This window comes from Herpailurus yagouaroundi, unplaced genomic scaffold (genome assembly GCF_014898765.1).
Source record: "Herpailurus yagouaroundi ecotype Mexico unplaced genomic scaffold, PumYag 253, whole genome shotgun sequence".
NCBI lineage: Eukaryota > Metazoa > Chordata > Mammalia > Carnivora > Felidae > Herpailurus > Herpailurus yagouaroundi.
In genome coordinates this window covers 2,709,419-2,736,105 of record NW_024412470.1, presented here as the reverse complement: position 1 = coordinate 2,736,105, position 26,687 = coordinate 2,709,419, and the positions used below count along the sequence as shown (strand labels likewise).

The following is a 26,687-nucleotide window of genomic DNA, read 5'->3' as shown; positions in this document are numbered from 1 at the left end:
GTGCTTCTAATTTCCTGTGGTTCTAGAGATAACCAATCTGGTCACAAGTGAATAAAGGGCCAAAGACTGCCTTTCTGGTAACTCAGCTTGTCTATGTATTTTGTGTCTTCTGTTAGGGTGTTCAGGAATCTCTGACTGACTTCCTAGACCTTGGCTGTGTTTCAGGAGGTTAGATTGCTGCCCCGCCGAGTTCCAGATAGACAAGGAGTTGTTTTCTTCTTCACTTTTCCCCTAAAATTATCTCCTTCCAGGTTCCTGTGTTCAGTGACAGTGAACCCGCCCGCACTCCCCCTCTTCTTAAAACATGCTTCAATCTTTGGCTGTACCTTTTCCACCTGAAGACTCCAATCTGTGGATCTTATGGCCCATGGGATGGGGGCAGCAGGTGTTGCAGTAACTCTAAGAAGGTACACATCCTCTAAGAAATCACTAAGGACCTCTAGGTTACCAGCCTCAAGGGACACATCCCTTCCTGGAGGTGAGATGGCCCCTGTGAGTAAGGCAAGTGATCAGTAATTCCACTATCAGAGGCCACTCCTCGGAGCACCGGGCCAGGGGCCAAAGAATGACAGCTTATGTTACAGGCAACAAAATGTAAGAGATCAGGCAATTGAAACAGGGCCTAGGAGAACAATCCATGATGCTATTGTCCCTACAGAGAGACATGTGTGAGCGACTTAACTGAAAAAGAAGAAAAAAGAGAACAAGGAATCATATTCTTGCTTTTGTTGTTTGGAATCACCTTGCAATCTACCTGGCTATCCTTGATCTAACTTCTTTTTCAGAGAACCAGTCTTTGCTTTCTTTCCAAACATCAATCCACCTTCTAGCTGGCCTACTTTCTCTTATTTTTCTTCTATTCGAGCTGATACTGAGGCACAGACGGAGAGAAAGCACAGTGTGTGGTGAGAAGTGAGCATCTGGGAGTCACAGCTGGATTGGTATCGCCACCCTGCCACTTTCTGGCTGTGTGATCCTGGCCAAGTGACTTACTTTCTCTGTGACTCAGTGTCTTTCCCTGTGGAAAGGAGAAAGGGCACAGTAATAGAAAGAATACCTTAAATGGGTGAATGTGGGGTCAAAAGGCACAAACTTCTCTTGATAAGATAGATAAGTCCTGGGGGGTTAACGTACAGCATGGTGACTATAGCAAACAATGTCGTGTCGTATATTTGAAAGTTGGTAAGAGAGTACATCTGAAAAGCGCTCACCACAGAGGGAAAAATGTGTAACTTTGTGAGATGATGGATGTTAACTCAACTTACGGTGGGAAACACTTTGCAGTATGTACGTCTATCAAATCATTACGTTGTTCACCTTAAGCTAATACAATGTTATATTGCAATTATATTTCAATAATTTCTGGAAAAGAAAAGAACACCTCATCATGCCAGCGTCACAGTATAGCTGTGAGTATTAATGGAGACAATACTTGTAACACGTTGAGCTCCAGTACCCAGGAAGCTGACTGTGACACTATCCTAGGGGACAGGAAGCAATGGCTGCCCTCACGGTGCTCTCAGAACATGCATTAAGATTTGAAGCTCTCCAAACACTAAGTCCTTGCGGATTCATTTTAAGAAGTAAGAATTATTTTTCATGAACACACATGTAAACTAGTACTTGAAGACTCTTTTCAAAACTTTAAAACTTATTGTCTGTGGGACGCCTGGGTGGCTCAGTCGGTTAAGCATCTAACTCTTGGTTTCTGCTCAGGTCATGATCTCACAGTTCATGGGTTTGAGCCCCGCATGGTGTGGAGCTTGTTTGGGATTCTCTCTCTCTCTCTCTCTCTCTCTCTCTGCCCATCCTCTACTCATGCGCTCTCTCATTCTCTCTCTCAAAATAAATAAATACAATTAACAAAACCATATTCTCTGCAATCTCATACACAACATTTATTACTATGGTAATTCCCCATTTTCATAATAAACACAAAGAAGATTCTCCTCCAAATACTGAAGTTTCCAAGTGCTTAGAATCCAGAACATCTAGAGGTTTCTGCATACAGATGCCGATTCCTTTCTTTTCCTCAAGTAAGCCCTCTCATTAGCCATGGAGTCGCACAGGCCTCCTCCTTAGCGTCGTGGTTCTCCTATCAGTTCTGAACACCTTTTGGCTTCCCCTCCCTCGAGTCTCTCCTCACCTCTCCTGAGCACCATCTATGCGGTTCCCTCAACAGGCCCTTCAAGACTGTTTTTGCACAGGTCAGTCCTCTGTCAAGAATGATCGCCCCTCATCCTGTTTCAAAAGACACTTCTCAAGGCCCCCTGCTCTAGAGTCCACTCCCTGGTGAAATCTCTCCAACTCTGCTCTCTACACACACCGTTCATACGACACAATGACACACGTAAGTTCCCCGGGCACCGGTCTGCCTCCATCCCCAGACTCGGGGCTTTTAGACCAGTGCTTTAATATGTACAGATCACCCAAAGGCCTTGTGAAACACGTAGGTTCTGCTCCACATTTTGTGCATTCTGGTTTGGTGAGTCCGGGATGGGGCCTGAGATGCTGCTTCCCTCACAGCTTCTAGATAATGCTGATCTAGTGCCCTGCAATCCCCTTGAGAAGCTTTTAGGAACCTGAAATGTCAGTGACTTGGCACTTCTCCATCATCATCATCATCGTCATCATCATCATCATCAACAACAACAGCATCTTTTAACACAGCTGCCCAGCAACTGTACTTAAGGGACTGAAAGAGATGTCAGAGTCGCCTGAAATAATGCAGGTGAGGGGCAGACAGAGAATGGGGACAAGGATGCACTGGAGAGAGTGGGTAGAATCAGAAAAGGAAGGAGTCAGAATGAGGTCAGTGAAGAGGCAGGAGACAGCAAAGAGAGGAAGAAAAGGAAGTGAAAAACTACAGGAAGAGAGACGATAATAGGAAGGAGGGAAAGGAAAAAAAAAAAGGAGAAAACGATATCCATAGGATGAGAAAAAGAAGGGGGCGCCTGGGTGGCTCCATGGGTTGAGCATCCAACTCTTGTTTTCCTCTCAGGTCATGATCTGAGGGTTGATAAGCTCCAGCCCACATCAGGCTCTGCACTGACAGCATGGAGCCTGCTTGGGGTTCTCTCTCTGCCCTTCCCCCTCTCGTGCTCTCTCTCTCTCTCCCTCTCAAAATAAATAAATAAACAAACATGAAAGAAAGAAAGAAAGAAAGAAAGAAAGAAAGAAAGGGAAAGAAAGAAGAAAGAAAGAAAGAAAGAAAGAAAGAAAGAGAAAGAAAGAAGAAAGAAAGAAAGAAAGAAAGAAAGAAAGAAAGAAAGAAAGAAAGAAAGAAAGGAAAGAAGAAAAGAAAAGGAATGCCAGCTAACTTCTTCCCTTGGGGTGGAATTGAATCTACATTGTCTGACTTTCCAGATTGAGGGGTGGACTTCTGGACGCCATCCCTCCCAAGGGTGGGTACTCCAGCCATTTGTGCCATTGAAGAAGTGCGCTCAGACCTCCATCACTTCCTTCCAAAAGTTCTTCCTTCCAGACTGACTGTGGAATGAGCTGTCACTGGCAGAGTACTAGCAAATGAGAGCCTCTGTCAGGATTGTGCATGTACAGAGTGGTTGATATCAGCTCAGAAAATCTATGACCAAGACTTCACACTGATTTTCCACCAAAACAACCCCCACAAAAGTTACCTGATACAGTTCGATCCTTTGTTCGGGCACTCTGGCCTTCGGGTTCTGTAAACGAAAGACTCTGAACTCCGCTTTCACCAAATTGGAGGCATTCTTCTCCATCGCTGAGACGTCAAATCGGACAATTCTGAAGTAAGGTCTGTAGAAAGTGGGCGGGATGGCATCTGTAAAAAGTTAGGGCGATCATTGAAAATGATAAAATCCATTGTTCTCTCAAAAAGACTGTGCAGCATGAGATAGTCTCAAGAAAACATAAGGGATATATCTACAAGAACCATTTAGTTTCCAATGGCCAATTTAATACCGTTAACAATTTAACCAGAAAAAAATAAATAAATAAACATGTGCATGTGGTTACAGGGGCAGCAGATTAATAGAGATTAACAAACCACTTCCAACTCCATTTGAGGGCATGCAGTTAACCCTATCCTTTGAAAGTTGACAGCACAGTGGAAAATCCTAGATGGTTCTGAACTGGATCAAGATCTTGACAGTTGATACCTGGAGAGAGCTGTTGGGCTTGCATACACTGTAATCAGATGTGCCGAGAAAACAGCTCCTACTGGCCAGCAGTTTGCCCATGTATTTTTTTTTTTCTTGAAGTTTTGGCATCCAAATACTCTACTCTATCCAGGTTCATGTATTGCCTCTTTTCTGTCTTCAATATTTTGGTTTTTCCCACACATATGACCAAATGCACCCTCTAGTTAAGTCAGGGTGAGAAAAATTGAATTCACAAAAACTGAACCCCCAAATTGGCTGTATCAGGTCCAATCTTAAAATTCTTCACTTAACATAACGTCCATTGGTGGGAGGGAATCCCGGCTAATGAAGGGAAAGAATCAGCCCCGCTTCGTTCTCTTCTGAGCCATGGAAACCACAAAGATGCAGATGGCACACAACAATTTCAAGTTCATGGGTTGCTAGAGTTTCACTATTGTTTTGGAGTAATCTGCTGTTGCCTTTGAATGCACCACTGCGCCACACCAACAAAACCAACGGAGGTCCTAATTCTCTCCACGTGTTTCACACCCAGCACCCATTTATTGAGCACGTACACTGGGCAGCCCACGTGTTACAGATGTTTCTACGATTCTCTTCTATAACCTTCTGCAAACGTTCTCTCATTATTCCGGAATGCTCCATCCGAATCTTGTAGTTCCATTACTTTCTACCCTACTTCTCAACTATGTAGCTTCATTATAACATAATAATTCACAGTTGTTTATGGCTTTTTACAAGTGCTTTTATTACTTCTGTGTTATGTTTGTTTATTTTGTTTCCCCCCAGGAAATTTTAAGAATCTTGAGGGCAGAGACCATATTTGTCAGGTCTTCCCTATTCCACATACCTAGGGCAGGGCCCTGCACACATGGAATTCACCAACTACCCACTGTTTGTATAGTTGGTCATCAATGGGAGTCTTGAAAGACTCAGGCATCTGGCTACTGGCAAGACTAACTTCTTATTAAATAAATGAACCGTCTTGCCAATCTTAAAATAGAAATAAATACCTTTCGTGATTTCTTGGGAAATCCATGCCCTGACGATTACACTGGGAAAAAAAAAAAAATGCTAGGAACACACCGACATTTGCTGATCTTAAGAGCCCAGCACTTTTTTCCCTCAAGGGGGCTTTCCCCCGTGCCCTTCCCCGCGTCCTGTGACTCTCAGAAAGCTGTTCATGGGGAGGCAGTGGACTCCAAGCCACGTTCTGCCCGATGACTGCTTCACACACGCCTATGTGAATTGAAGCTTTGTAGCTCGTGAGCCAGGAGCCTCAGAAACAAACAAACAAACAAAATAAAAACCCCAAAAATCTGAAGCATCCCGGTGTCAGAGAAAAGGAAGTATTCATGCAGACACAGTGATGGCCCGCTGCGTTACTACCGTGAGTTAGCTGGTGGATGGTTTTCAGGCAAACATTCATCCAGGCAGCCAGGATTTTGGAGCCCCCTAGCACTGCAATTTGAAAAGGTAGCTGCTGGGAAGAAATCGATCTTTCTCTCCTCTGGAGCATGCCCACCCCAGGTGACTGGACAAGCTGGTACTGGCCTGACCGGCTCAGCTGACAACCGGCCAGATGCCCAGGCAGAGAAGCTGGGGCGAGGCTGGAGCCAGGCTCTCTGGCTTTCTACACCCTCTAGTTTGGCCAGAACCTTCCACAGGCCTAGTGGCTGCATTCTGCCTTCCCGTTAGACAGCAGAAGCTTCAAACATGCTTTGAAAGAGCATCCTGAAACAGCAAAGCTAATTCAGCGCATTTCCTGTCATTAGGAAGAATAAACGTCCTGGGTGTTCTCCCCCCGCCCCCACTCAGTGGAACCCCACAGGCCAGCTCTCCTTCCCCAACCGCCCATCTTTCACACCCACCCGCCCCAATCTTATCCTTCCATCAAGTTTGTAAATAAGTGCTCTTGAGATTTATTTTTATTCTCTTTTGTGTTTATTAAACTTTGAACCACTTTCTTCCCTTTCTGGTCTTCTGCCCGAACTCACTCTTTCTTTTTATGGCTGCTTTGGACCATGAGGTCAATTTTGTTTCTTCTTCTTCTAAGCAAATCGTCCAATGATCCTGTCCTAGGCTTTTGAGCTTTGAAGGGGCGTTTGCAAATATTTACAGGGGTAGCTTGATTAGTTAAGTGCAGCTGTTCTCTGCTCCCTATACGTTGGCAAACAGCCTTCCTCTCCTCTGGCTATTAAAACCAGTCATTTGTCTTCCAACTGCCTGGTAATACCAATCTGAGTGTGTTTTGTTTTGTTTTGTTTTGTTTTGTTTTGTTTTGTTTTGTTGGTGCTTGATTGAGAAAGAGAAGGAGTCAATGCACCAGGTGACATGACGGCTCAGCAGCCCCCACCAACGACTCTGCTTTGCTCTTGTCACCACAGTGAAGGGACCAGGCCAGGAGGAAGCAGCAGCCTCCCCCACACCCCCTGCTCCAGCGCATGAGAGCACGAGATCATTCGGTAAAGATTGTTGACCAAAGAACTGACTACCGCTTCCAAGGGCCGCCTGCAGCTGTCCCCTGCTGTCATCTGCTATGGGTCACCGGCCCCCTGCCCGACAGAGGAACTTGAATGACTTGGCATATGTTTCTACAATTGAAAAAAAAAAAAAAAAAGGCACAGCAAATTGCTCCGGCCTCGTCTGTGAACCTACCCTTACCTCATAAAAGCTTTTGGATGCGTGGTGTGGGGAGAACAGACAGTGGCCCATCTACGCCCAGCCGGGAGGCAGCAGGCTCGCTCCCCGGGCTCAGGGCGCAGAGCGACAGGGTAGGTATTTAATGGCTTGTGCAGCCCTGATCCACCCACTTAGCCTTGGAGGGATGGAGCTTTTTCCTCTGCATTCTCCAAGAACTCATGTCCCCCTTTGGAATGGGAGTTCTCCCCAAAGTCCTCTGTAATTCCAATCCCAGTTCCTATTCCATCGCCAGGTGGTCAGGTACTTGGGCTTGACCCTTGCCAACTTACCCACACTCACATCCTGCTTGGCTCTTCCCTCTCAATTTCTGACCCACTTTTTTTTTTTTTTTTTTTTTTGGTTCAATCAAATCGATTTTCCTGCAACCCTTTGGATCAGACCACCAGGCTGATTCTGCCCCTCCTCCCGGGCTCTCCTGTGTGCCTGCCTCTCAGGGAAAATCTTACGCATGGGAGATTCCAGAATGACATCAAGTGAGTGGTGTTCCCCTCACCTCAACCCTGGCCACACATCCTTACCGAAACAAATTTTGGGGAATGGACAGAGGGGAAAAAAAAAATGAGGAAATCTAACTAGTTATTAATTGACAAAGTAACAGTGCACAGAAAGCCTAATTCTAGCACTTCATCACAAGCTGCTTTTTATAAGCATTGTACATTGACTTGTTATCTGTTCCAAATGACTCACTATTAGCTCGTTGTATATTATCTTCTCCGTAAGTAACCACTTCAAGTTCAGGAACATTTACTTGCGATTCTTTGGTTCTCCACAGCCCGGGGCTGGCTTCATGGATATGGGACCAGTGCAGTTACACAGAGGCTCCATGCTCAGAAAAGCCTCACACTGAAGTTTAATGCTCTATGCTCACCATCGAGAGATCCTGAATAATTTCATCTTTGAATTTCAGTTTTAGAAGTCAAGTCTGATGGGATAATGAAACAGGGGCAGGGGACATAAAACTTGGGCCCATATGCTAGCCCACCTCCCATGACCTGCAGGCTTCCCTAAGATTGGTCTTTGGCCTCCTACCACTCACCCTCTGGTGCCCCCAGCCTCACCTGGGAGAGTCAGGGTCATGTACACATAACCAAACTATCTCAGGGCAGCTTCCAGGCTGCCCCCACCCGAGGCTGGCAGTGTTGCAGAGCATTCAGAGGGCAACTCTGGCCTACTCTTGATCCGGGTACCAAGCACGTCACAGAGTTTGCAATCCTATGGGTCGAAGTGGTAGTCCCATAGGAAGGGAGATGCCAGGTTCAGTGTGGCATCAGCCTGGTAGCTGGAGGCAGGGGGAACCCAGCTGCCCAGCACCAGGGTAGTGGACAGGGCCCCCAGTGCCTGTGAGCCTGCTCCCACTCTGGGAGCATCCCCATACCCAGGGAAGCACGACATCAAAAAGCACATGGAGGGGCGCCTGGACGGCTCAGTCGGTGAAGCGTCCGACTTCGGCTCAGGTCATGATCTTGCGGTTTGTGAGTTCGAGCCCTGCGTTGGGCTCTGTGCTGATAGCTCTGGGCCTAGAACCTGCTTCGGATTCTGTGTCTCCCTCTCTCTCTGCCCCTCCCCTGCTCGTGCTCTGTCTCTGTCTCTCTCTCTAAAAAGTAAATAAACATTTAAAAAAAAAAAAAAGAGCACATGAGGGGCACCTGGGTGGCTCGGTCTGTTGCGCATCGGACTTCGGCTCAGGTCACGATCTCATGGTTTGTGGGTTTGCACCCTGCATTGGGCTCTGTGCTGGCAGCTCAGAGCCTGGAGCCTGTTTTGGATTTTGTGTCTCCCTCTCTCCCTGCCCCTCCCCTGCTTGTGCTCTCTCTCTCAAAAATAAATAAACCCTTAAAAAAGTTAAAAAAAAAAAAAAAAAAAAGAGCACATGAGAACACCACAACGGGTCAGGAGAGAGGAGAGAGAGAGCATGGAACAAAGGGGAAAGTTTTACATTTTAGAACCTTCAATAGTGTCTCTTCCCTGCTTTCTAAACCAGAGGCCCTACATTTTCATTTTGAAGAGTGTCCCACACATTTTACAGCTTAGCCCCACCAGAGTGAAATAGAGATACGGGATCTTAATGCAACGAGGGACCTTTAAGGCCATCTGAATTTTAATCCCAAATCATCCAGAGCAGGCTATATGGCAACAAGGACGTTATTTGGCTTTTCTGAATCTGTTTCTTCATCGATACGATTTAAGTAATTGCCTAGATCACACGCATCGAACCGTGCGGTCAGGATTACGAGAGTAAGTAGATGGAACATTTGAGCACTGGTCCTGCACTGATGTCACCTCAGAAAGGTCCCTTCCTGTCCCCTTTCCCATTCTGCAGCAAAGCTGCCAAGCGGCCATTGGGCCTTCCCTGAATATGTGCAGGGAGACTAACACCGAGAAGAGAAGGGAAGAAGTAGAAGGCGCTGAGTGTACTGGCATTTGGTCAAGGACTCTACCGGAGCCATCCAGAGTTCCCTCGGACTCTCCTCCACCAGCCTTCCGTATTCCACCTGATTTACTGAACCCTGACATCAGAAAGGTGACAAGAGAACCTTTCTTCTCATCAGACTTCTCTGCCTCAAGCTAGTCCACGATGCTCATAACAGGAGTACTAAAAAAGAAAAATTAAAAAATTAAAAAAAAAAAAAAAAAGGTGAGCAAAAAAACAAAATCTGAGGAAGGTTTTCCAACATCACCAGCATGTGATGAGCTCTGACAAAGAATGTGGATTTGGGGCCTGAAAGAAATACCCCCAAGAATGTCCAGAGCTCAGCCTTTGGGGAGGCAATGCCTCACTCACCCAGCTGTTTTTATTTCCAACTAGTTTTGTCTTCTTGCCCGAGGCCTTCGCCAATTACCTGAACCTTAAATACAAGCGAGTCTCCCCTTCAGAGAAAAGGCTGCAAGAGGCCCCAGAGCAGTCCAGGCCCCTGATGGTTAGTGGGTGTGGAGTCTCCACAGTTTTCGAAGCATGGGCATGGGGTAGTGGCACCCGCAATTCATCAATCTCCCTGGGCGATGCTTATGTTCCCTAAAGTCTAAGAACCACTGAAATGAAGGACAGAGGAAGAGAAATCCACACAGAAAGACAAAGGAGCACCTAAGATAGATTTTTAAAAATTTTTTGAAAGCACTGATCATCTTCCAACATACTTCTAAAATTAAAAATATTAATTAATTGGTCTATTATTTATTATTTATTTTTTCAATGTTTTATTTATTTCTGAGAGAGAGAGAGACAGAACATGAGCTGGGGAGGGGCAGAGAGAGAGGGAGACACAGAATCCCAAGCCGGCTCCAGGCTCTGAGCTGTCAGCACAGAACCCGACGGGGGGGGGGGGGGGGTTCGAACTCTCGAACCACAAGATCATGACCTGAGCCGAAGTAGGTCGCTTAAACGACTGAGCCACCCAGGCGCCCCAATTAGTCTATTGTTTTTTTTTTAATTGTTCATTTCCATAAATTGTCCATTTATATTCCTGGAGAATATAAACGCCGTAGACTGATCTTTGTTTCGTACAATGAAATATCTGAAGTATCTAGGAAAGTACATAGAATGTAGTAGTTCAATAAATAATTTAGAATGATTTTTTTAAAGGAAAAAGGAACATCTAGACCTTCTTAAGAAGAAAAGTTATTTATTTGGAGCATCTATATTTTTGGTCAGGCATGACAAAAAAAGAGTAGGATGGAGAAAAGACACAATTGCAGCAACATGAGATTTTGAGGCTCTTATTATAGAAAAATAAAATCCCCCCATAGTTTGCACTAAACGTCTACCTTGACTACACCTTTCAAACTAAAGAACTTTGAAAAGAAGAATGCCTGGGACCCGGCCCCAAAGACTGTTTAATTAATTGGACTCGGAGTGACTTTTCTCAGCTCCTCAGACGAATCTCAGAGACAGGAGCGAGAGCCCAATCCCTTAAAAAGGAACTGATAATACTGAGCTTGAAGAAAATTCAACTTAGAGACACCAGAAAGATTCCAAGTATCTCAGGGGCTTGCACATGGGAAGTTCTTAGTCTCCAAAAGGGCAGGGAGGTCATAGTTTGGCTCAGCATACAATTTTTCTAATAATTTAGAAGAGGTTTTAAAAAAATTCACTGTCCTTCTGGGTTGGGAGATCTCACCTCACTGGAAGAATCCATTTGGTTGCAAGCTGAAAGATGCAGCGGGGTGTCTTGGGTCTGATGGCAGGTTGAACTAGATGGCCACCCAGGTCACCTGCTGCTCTGCCATCACATCATTCTCGTGTTCATGTTCCTCACTCATGAAACCTCCAAAAATTGTTTTCCTTCCCTAAATTCTGCATTAGATGATTGTCACTCACCACCTGAGTCGGAATTACCTGGGTTGGCAGGGGATTTATTATTATTGCTGTCTGGCTCTATCCCCCAGACCTACCATCATTTCAGATGGTTCTGTTTTACATTCAGGTCTGGGAGCATCTGCCCTAGACTATGGTCCAACCACTAAAAGTTGGCCGGCCTTCCCTTCTCGTTACTCAGTGTCGTGAACTAGCCAGGGATGAATAAAATATGTCCATCACCATCCACACCCTAAGAAGAATGGCCTGGTCTCACTATAGCCTCAGAATTCTGTTTCATGACCCTTCCCATTTTATAATAGCTTTATATACTTCATCTCTGCTCAGAGGGTGCTTTGTTTGTTTATTTTTTTTATTTTGATTTTTTTTAGAAGGAGGGTGCGTGTGCACATGCATACAGAGTGGGGGGGCTGGGGCGCAGAGAGAGAGAATCTTAAGCAGGCTCCATGCTCGGCATGGAGCCAGACACGGGGCTCTGTCTCACAACTGTGAGATCATGACCTGAGCCGAAATCAAGAGTCGGATGCTTAGCCGACTGAGCCACCCAGGTGCCCCTCAGAGGGTGTTTTTAATCCCCATTTCACAGATAAAGAAATTAAAAACAAGGGGAGTGAAATAACTCTTGGCCAAGGTCAAGGTGAGCCTGCCCATTCAGTCAATATCACTGGCTTTTCATTATGATGCCTGCCTTTTGTGCAAAGGAGTCCCTTGCCGGGAAGGCATGAATACTACCCTGGGCAGAAATACCCACACGGCATTGGAGCAGAAAGTCGCTCCCTTCCCACTAGAGATCAGCTCGACCTCGCCTTAAAGGTCAAGAAAGTTCAATGCAAGATCAAATATTTTTACTGATACTCCTTAAAAGAGTCAGGAGATCCTGGGGTCCTGCTCGGTGTGAATGTTTCCCTATGAGATGCTCTTTGCTAATACCGGTATTGTCCAGGATCTTATGGACCCTGTAGAGCTGTGCCTGGAGGCCGCAGCCCCACTACCCTCCGCTGACTCTTACCCCAAGCTCCTCGAGTGAACACAACGAACTCCTCACCTCCCTCTCCAGAAATGACCACTTTTCCTGCAGGTCTGCAGTAACTGGCCCCGGACTCCCGACATGCTTAATGAGCATAGCAGCCCCTCATTCCTGACACCCCCCAGCTCTGAGGGAAGCAGTTTGGGGTCCACTAGACATCCCCCGGAGCGCGGCAAGATAAGCGACCCACTGAATGGTTGGAGGGCAGCAAACTAGCTTCTATTTGCGTGTGCACAGACACAGCCAGCAAGAAACCAAGACAATTGCGTTCTGGGGTTTTCTGAAATTTGTCTTGGCACACCGGCTATGGATTTTATTTCACTACCACATCCCAAACGCTGCTGACATTCAAGTCACAGCAATTTAACACAAAACGACTGAGAAATAAACAGCGCATCAGCGGTGGTTTCTGATTTTCTCTCCCGGCCATCCGTCCTATTAAATGTAACACAGCACCAAAGCATCTGCCATTTAAGGGGCGGGGGGGGGAGCGTCTCCAAGACGGGGACAGTGTCTCACTCGACATGCTGTTGGCATCTGCGAGGCTAATTGTGTCAGCGTCGGCTTACGTGACTTGGCCTCCGCCTCACTGCTATTTGAGACCGTGCGCACCGTCAGCCCGAGTGTTCGGGCCCCTTCCCGCACAGGGCAAAAGCGGTAAGATCACAGTGGTGCCGGCCCATGATGGTGGGTTTTCTTGAACTGTGGCAGACACGGGCTTTCTAGCGTCTGCTCCCCAGCTTCCATCAGGCTCCTAAAACCCCGCCTACGTGGAACCGCCTCTTCCATTTCAATCCCTCCACGCTTCTCAACCGTCAAGGTCAGGGCTACCTCGGAGACGCGTGTAGGGCCTGCTGGGCGTTAGCGGTAAAATCCATGCCTATGGAAAGGGGCGGGCCAAGTGGCGCTGCCGAGAGGCCAGTGGGTGACACAGAAAAGTATCACAGACAAAGAGTGTGGCGAGGGCTCCTGGACACTCCTCTGTGGGCAGGCATCCTATGAATGCAGCATCTCCTTTTCGAGTGACCTCACAATGGCAGGCTGCCCTCATGGTTGCAACAGGCGTTGGTGGCGCTCTTCTCTGCCACTGCCTCATTCTTTAGAGCATATAGAGCTCTCTTGGTTTGGGTTCCTTCCTTCCTTCCTTCCTTCCTTCCTTCCTTCCTTCCTTCCATCCTTCCTTCCTTCCTTCCTTCCTTCCTTCCTTCCTTCCTCCTCTCTCTCTCTCCATTCTTACCTCCTCTCCTTCCTTTGCTCCATTTTCTCTCTCTGCTCTTGCTTTCTTCTCTTCAATGTGTGCTTTTTATTCTCCTAGGATATCTAGGGGGCAAAATAGTCATGATTTTGGTTCCTTAATGGCACTTAGAGAAGCCAGTGACCCCACCACATAGTTATCCATACAGCTATTCTAGAATTCAGCAACTGCTCCCAACAAGGGCAACTGGGGGAAAAAAGGCAGTATGGGCTGACTTCACTAACAAATTAAACTTGGAAATTTAGTAGGTCAACCTTAATCTCTTCATGGATCAGAGGCACGCTTTTAATCTCTTTTTACCGACTGAGAAACCGAGGAGTAAAATCTTTCCAGGATTACACCAAACGTTGACAAAATATGGATTAAAATGCACAATCTTAGGTATTCTTGTCCATCCCTGCAAAGAGAGCATTCTTATCCCCAAACTTCAACATCCCCCTTTCCAGAAACTACCGCACTTTCCCCTGCAGCTCTATAATGCTTAGCGTGGATTTTCAACATGCTTAATGGGTGCAGTGGCTCTTTCCTAGGCTGAAAACCTTTCTCTGATCTTTCTAAAAGTATGGCGGGGATGCATATCATGGCCAAAGCATGTCTGGTTCCGCGAGCTTCTGTGTTTGCTGTAAGCTTCTTGCTTGTGGCCGAACCTCTCTGTCAGGCAATTGCCTAATTACTTTGGGGCGCTGTGCTGATCTGTTACTGCTCTGCCCTGAAGCTGAGCTAATAAGCCGAGAGGCACACCCTGCTAGGATTACAAGCTAGTTACCAATTTAACCAAGTAACATGGGATATTATTACGAACATATTAAATTCATGGCTTGGGAGTGAGTAAATATAAAGAGAAATGGATGGTCTGGATTATCCAGTTTGGGAGAAGGAAAACAAATACGGCCAACATTCTATCTCTCTGCAACTCTTCACTGCACTTAGAAATGAAGTGCAAGTCTGGCGCCTGTCAGGGCCTCTCTCGGTGTTGTTGGTACCTAATTCCTCTTACTGCAGTGTTCTCTCCAAGATGAGACCAGACCGTAGCTCCCAGAACTCCTCAGTGACAGAGAACTCAAACTTCAGGCAGATGGCCTCCTACGATCTCTGGTGGCTCCAGTTGCCCCAAATCTCTCCCCTATGCTGGGCTGAGATCTGCGTGCTCACAGCCCTTCCCGAGGGATCCAGTTCTGCTACACGAGATGATTTACTTCCTTTCTGCTTGACTGTGCTCAGAAATTTTGAAGCCAGTTCTGAAGTCTCCCCGCCCGTATTTCTTTCTTTTTCTAAGAAAACATCCTCACTTCCTTTCATTATTTTTCACGAAAGCCTTTTACTTTCGTGGATGTTTCCTCTTTGATCCAATCTTAAGCTCCTAGCCTTCAATCTGAACATAATCCCCAAGGCAGAACAGAGTAGACCTATCACCTCCCTTACTGTGGGAGTTACATTTTTATTAATGCATCCCAACAATAAATTATCCTTGCTCTTTTTTTTTTTTTTAACATTTGCACTCATATTTTCTGTGTGTTTTTAATGCATAATAAATTACAAGTCTTGGGTCTTTTCCATATAAACTGTTTTACAGACGCTATTGTCTTATTTCTTACACCCTGAGGCTTTTTGTGTATGTGTGAATTTTACAATCATTCCACCTTTCTTCAAATACCCCTACTTATTTGACTTGATTCCTCATTTCTGGTACACTGAGATGGATTTGAAATCTGATTTGGCAAGCCTGTGCATTCATTTGTTAAATGATATTGCAGAGGACAGAATCTTAAAATCAGAAAGCCACTTGGCATATATTTCATTAAATCCCCTACATTCACAGATCATGAACAAAGTTCCTAAACTTTGCTTGGGTGAATACAGACGTGAATCTATTCTAGAACTTCTTCCTTTGAGGGGTCTCCACTGTGGCAGGCACCATCACTGTGCCACTCATCTCTGTGGGGACAGCCAAGTGCATGGGAAGGGGCCCCCCAATGCCACACAATCACCCACTTAGTGCCACAGAGGTTTCCATCTGCCCAGCGGCACAGTTTGCTCAAGGCAGATCGGCAGGCCAGCTGTGTCCAACTGCAGATCACCAAGTAAGTGGCCAACGGGACACAGCTGAGGAAGGTTCTGGAACCCATCTCACCGCAGAATGCCGATCTTCTATGAATCAGCACTCTGAGGGTTAGTTTCCAAAGCTGCATGGAAGTTCTGAATTGTTCTTCGTGCTGAATGCCAGCCCTGAATCTCAACTATAACAATGGTAGGGAGTAAGAATTGCTTTGAAGGAATTTTTAGTTATCAGATATTCTTCTGAGCATTTCAGAAGATGGCCACTCAGTACCTTGCAAAAAAATATTAGAGTTTCAAAGGATGGTGCTTTCCCTGGGTTGGTAGATGTATTCAGTAAGGGTGTGTACTCTTTCCCCATCCTGTTTGTACTGGCAACACAGCTATGGGCAATTAAGATATGGGACCATACAGGAATTATAGGAATCCAGATTAACTGCGGCGTGAATGCGTGCTGGAATGGAGCCGCGGGTGTTAGGCTTGTTTTAAGAAATCGTGTTCATTTGGGTGCTAAGCAACTTTCTGTTCAAGGAGGGGATGCCATTTTGCGGGAGGAGAAGAAACCATCTTTACAACAGGAAATCTCCATGGCAGAACTAGAACCACAGCTGAGTACTTTAAAATGTTTGAGTATGGTTATTTTTATGTAAGTGTCTGAGAGCAAGCCCAATGGTTTAGCGTCAATCCCATGATTTGGGTGTACAGAGGCTATAAAATATATGAAATTTAGCCTGCTCTTAGGGACTTAGAACTGATGGAACAATAAGATCCAGGACGTCCAAAGAGTTAATCCAACGCATCCACTTTCTTTTATACTCCCTGCAAAGATGGAAGGGGCTGCAATTTTGAGAAGAGAGAGAGAATTCTTAAGAAGAAGAAGAAGAAGAAGAAGAAGTTCTCCTCTTTAGGAAAGCTTAATCTTCCAGCTCTCTAATTTTTCTTTGTTCCAGAAAACATCAGAAGTCTTTCTGACAAAGGGTCAAAACTCAGGTGGTTTCTGAAGCTTTCTCTATCTACTCTGTTTTCTCACGGCACAGGACAGACACTTCTCCTCAGTCCCAAGTCAGCGGCTCTCCTCCACTCCCTCAAAAGCATTTACTAAGTCCCCTTTAAAGAAGAGCTCTTTGAACAAGGCTGGTGCTTCTTAAATGAAAGCAAACAGAAGTCCCAGAGAACCAGAGTGGTATCTACTCACATGCTTAACCAGAATAAAATAGGAGCACACGAAGGTAAAGAGATCGGGTATACAAAGGTAGCAGAGGGCTACATAACGTACATCCAAATGTACCTTAAAGTCAGTGGAATAACTGTTGCCATGTTAGGGGGAGTGGGTTATGCCTTTTTAGATGCCTATTTCTTGTCATTTTGCACTGATTTCATTAAGCTGCTTTTTAAATGGAGATATAATTGACATATAACATCGTATGAGTTTCAGCTGTAACTTTAGACCATTTTAAAAGGCTAGACAACATATTTGAAAGACTTCCCTGTGTCTTGTCTCCATTATTATTGCTGAATAGCTATTTTTAGTGCCAAGAGCAGAAACATCTTCCTCTAAAAGCACAGCAGCCCAGGGGTGCCAGTGCGGAGAAGGGGCCGAGATGCAGAAAGGGACTGATGTTCATTTCAGGCAGACACCTTGGGGACCGTGATATACCATGACCTCTGTTAACTGGGACTCTGAGAATGACCTAGGAATGAGACAGAGAGAGGCAGGAAGAGACTCATGTCCCCCAGTATCAGCAGGAGATGTGCAACCTCTTTAGAACCCTCTGCTCTCTTCCATGGTGGGGAGGGAGAGACTGGACCACAGGCAGCTGCCGCGGTGGCCGTAACAAAGACTTTGAGGCACCTTTTGACCGTCAGCCTCAATGACAAAATCACTTTTCAGAGTTCAGAGAGAGTCTGGGAGTTTATATAAACAAATGCGTGTGTGTGTGTGTGTGTGTGTGTGTGTGTGTGTGTGCGTGTGTGTGTGTGTGTATTAATTCTGAGAAAGAGCAGGGGAGGGGCAGAGAGAGAGAGACACACACAGGGAGAGAGAATCCGAAGCAGGCTCCATGTTGTCTGCAGAGACTGATGTGGGGCTCAATCTCATGAACTGTGAGATCAGGACCTGAGCTGAAATCAAGAGTTGGACGCTGAGCCGGCTGAGCCACCCAGGCGCCCGTACAGCACTTTAGAATTTCCCTTTGGATGTGGAGCACCAGCTGTGAGCTCCCTTCCCCTAAGATGGCCTCACAGAGGACATTCTGCTTGGACAGGCAATCAGTGCAGCCCAAACACAGATGGACTTTTACAAACTCCAACTGATCCCTTTGCTAATTTTTTTTTTTTTTGAAACCAGCTGACCACACATTATGCTTTTGTTGTAGGAGGGAAGCTAGGAGGGCTCAAAAAGGCAAATATGGCTTCTCTAGAATGCTGTAACTCTACCCTATGTCTCATCTCACACCCACTGCTCTGTGGGTGCACTGTGTCCTCTAACTATGGATTCTAATCTTGCAGAACACATAGATGTGTGGCTCTGCTCTTGGTGGACCTTCCAGGCTGCATTCATTTCTTTTTTTTTTTTTAAGTATATTTATTTATTTTGAAAGAGAGAGAAAGTGTGAGTGAAGGAGGGGCAGAGAGAGAGAGAGAGAGGGAGATAGAGGAAGAGAGAGAGAGAGAGAGAGAAAGAGAGAATCGCAAGCAGGCTCCATGCTGTCAGCACAGAGCCTGACGACATGTGGCTCAAACTCTAAACTCTTGAACAGTGAGAACATGACCTGAGGTGAAGTCGGATGCTTAACTGACTGAGAAGCCCCTGGCTGCATTCATTTCTATGATGAATAACACTGAGCAGGTGGGTGATAAGGGGATGGGGTAAGACCAACAGAGACATGAACTTCACGGCATGTTCGGCACCCTCTAATATCTTGGAGGAGGATCCCAGAACCCTAAAAGTACTTTAGAGAGAGAGGGAGATGGCCAGCATGGAGTCAGTGTTATTTTCCCAGCCTTCAATCGGACCAGCTTTTCTCCTAAGTCCAGGGTGGGAAGTGAAAAGGTCGAGTGGGAATGGGTCTCAGCGGTGCCCATTTAGGCTGGGAAGGGGCGTAAGGTGCACAACGAGGGAGGGGCTTTGCAGAAATGAGACTGAAGAGACCGCGGTACAGTTTGTCCACAGCCCTCACTGTGGCGCATCAGCAAACCCTCCCGGGCTCAGTTCCTCCACACTAAGAGGATGCTGGGCTTGGGCTCCACGCTTCTGTCTAAGGCTGGGAGAGTCCCCGCCTTCCGCTGAGGTTGCTGGGCTTTAGAAAGCACGGACTCGGCTACAGCTTGGCATGCCTTTTCTAGAAGGTCGGGCACCACGGGGCCAAGCAAGCTTGCCTCCATGCTTCCCCATCCTCTCCTCCCTCTTAATCTCCAACCACCGACGTCTCTACAATAACGTCCAATAACTTCAAAGAGACAACTTCACGACACGACTGGCTTTGTGACCCTGTGACGCCAGCTGACCTTCCCAGCTTCACGGGCCCTCTGCCATCTGTCCTCCCTCCCGCCCCTGCCACCGTATATTCTGCCCTAAGTGCACCTGTGATTTCCCAACCGGCCAGATGCCGACCCACCACCACACCCACACCCCTGCTGCATTACTTCTTCTCCCAGAAACCCCTGACATTTGGCAAATTCTACTCATGCTGGAAGGTCCAACCTTGGTGCCTCCTCTCCTCAGAAGAAGTGCCAGCTCTTCCAGAGCGAAATCGATTTCTCCCCTCTTTGTGCCCCAACGGCACTGGTCGTATCGTATATCATAGCCAGCTCTTCACATTTTTTACCCCATAAGATGTGAGCAGCGTGAGGGCAAAGACTCAGGCTCATTTCTGTGTTTAATGAGCTAATGCCAACTCTTGCCTCTAGGAACTGCTGTGAAGGGTTAGATAAAATAATGAATAGGAACATAACAAGTAGCCAAAAAAACGTAAGGTCGTATTGTAAATGACCACCCAGAGTAGCAGCAGGAAAGCTGTATCTACTCCAGGAGACTGGTGTCAAGGAGACTCTTCCAACCAGGAAGAAAGAAGAGGTCCCATATGTCAAAACTGCAGCTGTCCCCAAAACCCTGGGGACGGGAGCCATCCTTTTCTCTGCTTTCTGGAATCGAACGCACACCCTCAGTGCAGCCCTCGGGTCTGCCTCTGCTGTTCAGTTTACAACGACGAGAATCAGAGACCTGTGGGCACAGGGGAGCCCGATTCAGTAGGACGTGTCTTAGACAACCACTCTCGGTTTCACCAGATTTGCTGACCCCCTGGCTTACTCCCATCTACACCAGGGGTAGAAGGAGACTTCTAGTGATTCTGCTATTAAAAGTACCCACGTTCACATACCACTTACAAAACACTTTCTTGCACACAATCTTTTGAAACCTAGTGACATCTCATGTAAGTACCGTCTGTTGACAGCGTCTGCTCTGCGTTAGATCATCCCACCCCTTGCGGCTCCCAGGGTATAAGTGAAAGGACTGGGGTTTACAGGCAAGCCCCTTGTGAAGACAGCCAGAACAGAGAAGGGGCCAGAAATTGCAAACCGAGTCTCTCTGTTCCCAAGTCCACCCTCTATCCGTGGCCCCACGTCTCCTTCCGAAAAAGGTCTGTTCTATAGTACTTTAAGGACCAGGGGGTGGAAAGTCCCAGAACAACGCAAGCTCATTCAAGCCTTCCATGGGTCGAAGCTATCCACAGAAGAAGCTGGTAATTTGGGAGCAGTCTTACGACAGGAGTCAAGGAGAGATGGCAGAACCAGACGGCCTTTCAAAGGCGACCCCCCTGAGGATCTGCACACTATGCTGAAGTTTATCAAACCAGCCTGGTACTAACAGTTTGAACGTTCAGTTTTCCTAAAGAGGACAGAGGGAGGGGTCAGACACACCAAGAGTTCAGAGACCGAACTCGTAAAAAGCCTCATTTGGATTTTAAAGGAGCCACTCTGAGGTCTGGGTCACAGCTCCTCCTCACCAGCAGAGGACCCGCTGTGTGTGTGATTTGCTAGCTCCGGACCCAACGCTGTCTGCTGTAGCTCAGTGGGGAGACTTTGACCTTCGCCTTGACATACGGTTTTATCAAAACGCTTCGGTTAAAAACTCCCAGACTGTACAGGGAAGGGGATGGGTGGTTTCTGCCATTTCTTAGTAAGAATTCCCATTTGCCTCTGAAGCGGTGTTGCCTGGGGGACGACCCCATAGCCTCTCTGTGCCTGGCGAACTTGTGACTCGTTCACGGGGCTCCAGTTAGGTTCAAATAGGGTGACGTTTAGTGCAAGCGTTTTGTCCAATGTAAAGCGACAAATAAGCGTAAGGTGACAGAGCTGTACTTAAACTTATTTTCAGGCGTCACTGAAGAAGTTCAGGCCGTCCACACACCGGGAAGTCATTCCAAGATAACAAGCATTTGCTTACAGTACCTTATTGAGTCCCCTGGAAATAACTTTGGAGATAGATCTCTCGCTCTGCAGATAAGTAAACTGAGGCCCAGAGCTTGAGACCGGACAGCACTAATAAGCGATTACCAAGCCCAGATCCTGACCCCTGACAGGTGTTCTTTCCACTCAACACATCACCTCAGACTTGGGAAGGGTTCGTGCAGATTTCAAGGCAGAGAACTCAAGCCACCCTCAGGACGGTTATGTGCGATCCTTGTGACACCAGTCCCATGAATGACACTTGCCTGGGGCTCCGCCTGCACCTGGGGCAGCCTCAGTACACCTGCAGCCAACTATTGTTTGCTCTCCCAGCTTCACTGAGTGGCCTTACAGGTCCCCCTTCCCGGTCCCAGGTCAATCTAACCATCCATTCGCGACAGATTTGAGTTTTGCCTTCTGTTCCTTTTTGGCCACACCTTACGGATGGGAATGGACTATCCATGGCCCCTGAACTTAAGGAGGTGAAGGGGTGCCTGGGTGGCTCAGCTGGTTCAGTGTCCAACTCTTGATTTCAGCTCAGTTCGTGATCTCACAGTTCGTGGCATAGAGCCCCATATCAGGCTCGGTGCTAATAACATGGAGCCTGCCTGAGATTCTCTCTTTCCCTCTCTCTGCCTCTCCCCCACTTGCACATGTTCCTTCTCTCTCTCTCTCCCTCTCTCTCTCAAAATAAATAAAATAAATCCTTAAAAAAAAAAAAAAGGAGGTAAGAGGTGAGGTGAAGCAAACATATGGTAAATCCACTGCCTGGAAAGTCAGCCTCCCAACATGGAAAGGGCCAATAATAACACCAGCAGCTAAGAGCCTTCCCTGGATTCTCCCCTTTAAGGCTCACAAGGAATCTACGAGGTATATCCTACTTTCGTTCCCATTTGCAGATGAAGAGGTAAGGCTTAGACGGATTAAGTGCCGTATCACTGGTCACACAGGCAGTCAATGGCGCAGTCAAAGAAGTGTCTTACAACGGACCAGTTGTAGTGCATCACTTCAAAAGGTAACACCAGCCCGTATTACACACAATCCTGTTCATAATAATGGAGTATTTAACATTCTTGCTTTTCTCAGCGTTTCAAATCTCCCACATACCTGCAATGCTTTTCCATGTCAAGTTTTTCTAATTCTATTCTCACACACATAGGTATGTTGATTCTCTACAGGAAAAGGATTATAACTTTTTAATCCTATAAACCAATGAAGAACCAGATGCAGTCATTAAAACTAAGAAAAGTACCCAATGATATGTAATTCCTTGTCTCTTACTTTCTCCTTTTTTTTTTTTAAGGAATGAAGAGGTCCTGGAAGAGGAAGAGGGGAAAGCCCTGCAAATTACTTTATATGATTTAAATAAACTTTCTGTAGATCTCATCCCTATGGAACTGACACACCACCACAAAATTGTCATGTGTGACAAAAACTCCCCGATGCCAAAATGAAGGAAAGGGTGGAGGGGAGGCATTCTAGGTCATTTCACAATTCTCGGGATGCTCCAGAATGTGGTACTTTTTTGTCAGTACATGTTGACTCTCTACCTTTTTAGGTGGGGAAATCCAAAGGCAATATTTTTTTATTTAAAAATGCCCTTCATAGAAAGTTCTTCAGAAGCTTGTGGTTAATTCTGTTGCAATTTCTAACTCCTTGCAACCTGACTCATGAAACATATCACCAAATTTTGTGAGCCCTCTGACATGCACTTTTGTTGAAATTCGTCAGTAAAAAACTCCCAAACATCACAGTTAAAGGGATGAGCAGTTTCTGCAAGGATTTTCTAGTTGCCTCTGAAGCCATTAGGAGCCTGAGAATCTCCTTCCTGCAAGTTACCAGCTTTCCCATCAAAAAGGAAGGGACCTCCGAAGGACAAATTAACACTCCTGTCATTACAGTTCAGAATGTTATTGTGTTTTTGTTAGTGTAGGTTTATATTTACAATGGATGATACATTTTTTTAAAAGACACATGCTTGGGGCGCCTGGGTGGCACAGTCGGTTAAGCGTCCGACTTCAACCAGGTCACGATCTCGCGGTCTGTGAGTTCGAGCCCCGCGTCAGGCTCTGGGCTGATGGCTCAGAGCCTGGAGCCTGTTTCCGATTCTGTGTCTCCCTCTCTCTCTGCCCCTCCCCCGTTCATGCTCTGTCTCTCTCTGCCCCAAAAAAAAAAAAACTTTAAAAAAAAAAAAAAAAAAAAAAAAAAAGACACATGCTTTCCAGCCTTGCATTCTGAAACCTCCTAAAAATCCCTTACAAATCCCAGGAGGATTAAACATGGAAAAAACAGGGATTTCAGATTCTGTCTACACGTGAGGTTCTTTTGCACTCACAGTGTTCCAATTAAACCCCCGTTTACATCATAAATCCAGTTCTGCAGCTTTCCTGGAATATCCACAGGCAGAATCCAAAAGTTTAAGACTCTTTCACAGTTTTCTTTCCTCCTGGTAGAGCGTTGCCTTTCCATTTGCTGTTCTACTCTTCCCTGAAACCCTTCTTTGTCATCTAATGTTGACTTTAAAACCCAATTCTTTCCAAGAAGACTCTGAAAGCAATTTACAGTAGGTTCGTGTCATATCACAACCTCCTCACCCCCATAAAGACTTCTTTCCAAACACCGAGAGAATGACGAAAAGACTGACAGCACGCCATACCTCCATACACCCCCAGTGCTTGGAAAGGAATGTCCACGAAGCTGGGAGCTCCCCCAGAGACTAGAAGTAGCCGTTTGAAGATGGTCTCGCACGGTTTGGGGAGCCGGGGTTGGTAAGTCCGGTCCTCCTTTGCCTAATCCCGACTCTCTTAGCACTGGCTGCGTCACTGCAGACCGGTCACCCTACTATCTCCTGCTTTTAGATTTCAAATGATGGACTCAGTTTCCTGTGTCCAGATGTTCCACAGGACCCAGTGGCACTGAGAAGCCAGGGGAGAAGAAAAGCTAAATTTCCAGAGCATGAACCTGACTACCTCCTTTGAGTTGGAAGTGAAGCCGGGTGCTCACAGCCCATCCCTGGACCAGGCCAGCATCGGCAAGAACCAGTGCCTGCTGAAGTCTCGAGGTCTGTCTCTGCACGGACGCCACTACCAGGGAGCTTCATTTCCCCTTTACTTTTATGATTTTTCCATCTTCGGCTAAAACCACTCCTTTCGGAGTGAGATTCAACCAAAGCACAATCCCCCAAAGCAACAGGCACGGTGGTGGAATAAAGGCTCTCGCACGGGGCCTCAGGGCCTTCTTGGCTCTTCTGTGGATGTTTCCAGCCTCATTGGAAGACAGCCCCGAGCACTACGGGGTGGGGCAGAGGTGAGGGTGGGAGTGAGGGGCTGCTTCCCTGGCCGGGCTGAATTTCCTGACGCTGCACCACCCGCCGCGCACCCCCCTCCCCCGCCCCGCCCCGCCCCTGCCAAATCACAGCTCTGTTGAGGGTCCTAATGGCAGAAATGCCCATCTGGTAAAGGCAGAAAGAACTTTCACCATCTCCTTTCGCTGACCTTGGGGATCTTGTTCTCGGCACCATTTACTCATCAGATGAAGTGATAACGAAACTAAAACACGGGACATGATACGTGTATTTCTCTGGCAACGGCTGCTCCCTCTGATTTGGGAATAACGCTCGTCCGCTCCAGCCTGCAACTCCCCACGGGTGCACACGTGTACACACACACACACACACACACACACACACACACCCCTAATAAAGTATCTCATTTACTAGCTCTGTATCGACATACGGGGTTCAGGACGGGCTGTCTGCCCCAAGCCCCTTCTCTTTTCGGAACAGCACACAATGCTGCGTTTGCCCAGAGCTTTGGGGTTTGCTTTTGTCCGTAATCTTGGTGCTGGCACCTAATGGAGACTCCCGCTTTAGCACAAGGAGACTGAAGTTTTGTAATTCGGTCGGCCCGGAGTCCACTCCTGGCTTTGCCACCGAAAACCCGGCCTTGGGACAAATCTCTTCGCTCCGTTAGGCCTCAGTTTCCTCATTTGTAAAATGTGACTAACACCCAGTTGGAGGGTGGCTGGGAAGGCCAGAGGAAGGGACAGTCAACGGAGGGGCTCGTCTGACCCGGCTCGGCCGCCCTCACCCCTTGCTCTTAACCAGTTTCACTTAAAGTCAAAATACGGACAGACCTTGGAACGCAACCCGGGCAACCCACTTCAGCCTTGAAGACCGCACGCTCCCCATCTGCGGAATGGAGATGACACAGCGTCTCCCGCAGAGCCATGGGGGAGCAACAGGATCGGGACCTGAGCCTGGCGCTCGGTCAGCACCCCAGCACGCGGGTTGGGCCTCTATCATTTTTTCCCGGACTCCAAGTTCGTCAGCAAAAGGGCTGTCCCTGGCAAATGTCTGTTCACCTTCCCTGCTACCTACTCATTCAGAGATTCCCCTGAACACCCAGCTCCCTTCCAGGCGGCCTGCCCCGCCCCCAATTGGGCTCAGCTCTGCTCCTCATCACCAGATGAAGCAAAAATCTGGTAAATATTACACTTACAAGGTAACAGGTCTGGAATGCTTGGCATCCCGGGCCGAGTGCTGTTACTTGTTGGCCCCAGACACGTATATGCTGCAGCCCAGGGCCAAACTACATTTGGCTGCTTTGTGCAATTCAAATAAAGATATTAAAAATCCTCCAAGTCTATAAACATTTGTACTGTTTGCTAATCAAAGGGCTACGTTTCTTTCTATTTTTTTTAAAGCCATCTGAAGAGAACTTGGCATGCGGATTGCTCTTTTCTGTTTAGAACGCAAGGAGCACTGTGCATATGTGTGCCACATAGGCTTCCAATATACATAGACACATGATTTATCTATTTTAGTCCAAGTGGACTCTACTTCCAGAGTGGACTGCCTTTCCCCGAAACAACAGACCTAAGCAACTTTCATTCCAGAGTCTGTATCTGTAAGCATCGCAACAAAAGTCACTGCTTTTGGGGCGCCTGGGTGGCTCAGTCGGTTAAGCGTCCGACTTCAGCTCAGGTCACGATCTCACGGTCTGTGAGTTCAAGCCCCGCGTTGGGCTCTGGGCTGACACCTCAGAGCCTGGAGCCTGCTTCCGATTCTGTGTCTCCCTTTCTCTCTAGCCCCGCCCCCGTTCATGCTCTGTCTCTCTCTGTCTCGAAAATAAATAAACGTTAATTAAAAAAAATAATAATAATAAAATAAAAAATATAAAAAAAAAGAAAAGTCACTGCTTTTGGGTCACATGATTGGTGACTGATAGGAGCTTCTAATTCATGGAGGTGACAGCTATGGGGGGGTATGTGTCCTGTCTCTACCACTTAACTGCTGTTGAACTTGGGCAAGTTATTTAATCTCTCTCTGTGACTTGATTTCCTCCTATGTTGAATAGAGACAATAATAATACCTATCAATTATTGCCAGGATCAAATGAACCAATATCTCTGAAGTGCTTAGAAAAGTCCCCAGAGTATAAGAAGCACCACATAAGTATACGTAGTAAATGTTATTTTTGTTGTCATTATTGTTATTATTGACTAAATACCAAGTGTAAATAAAAGACAGAATATAAAGATCCCAGCAAAGGGTAACTTGTTCCTTAAGCAGAAGAAGCTAAATGCAATTAGACTTTACTAGGCCTTCCTTTCTCCACTAACAACAAGTAGAGGAGAATTGTAAAATTAGATTATATCACAGCCAGCGACTTAAAGTTGGACTTCACCAATTCAGATGTCAGGACTGAACTTTTCTCGGTCATAAGAACAGAAAAAAAAAAAAAAAAA

At 46.6% G+C, this 26,687-nt stretch overlaps 1 protein-coding gene across 3 annotated transcripts in view; it reads right to left on the bottom strand.

Moving 5' to 3' along the window:
- The window catches only part of TGFB2 (transforming growth factor beta 2), an 84,254-nt gene that overhangs the window by 28,644 nt on the left and 28,923 nt on the right, over positions 1-26,687 (bottom strand). For all 3 annotated transcript variants that reach the window (XM_040460945.1, XM_040460943.1, XM_040460944.1), the window contains one exon: positions 3,639-3,802. In XM_040460945.1, the coding sequence (XP_040316879.1) occupies positions 3,639-3,802 (164 nt within the window). The remainder of the gene's footprint in view (positions 1-3,638; positions 3,803-26,687) is intronic.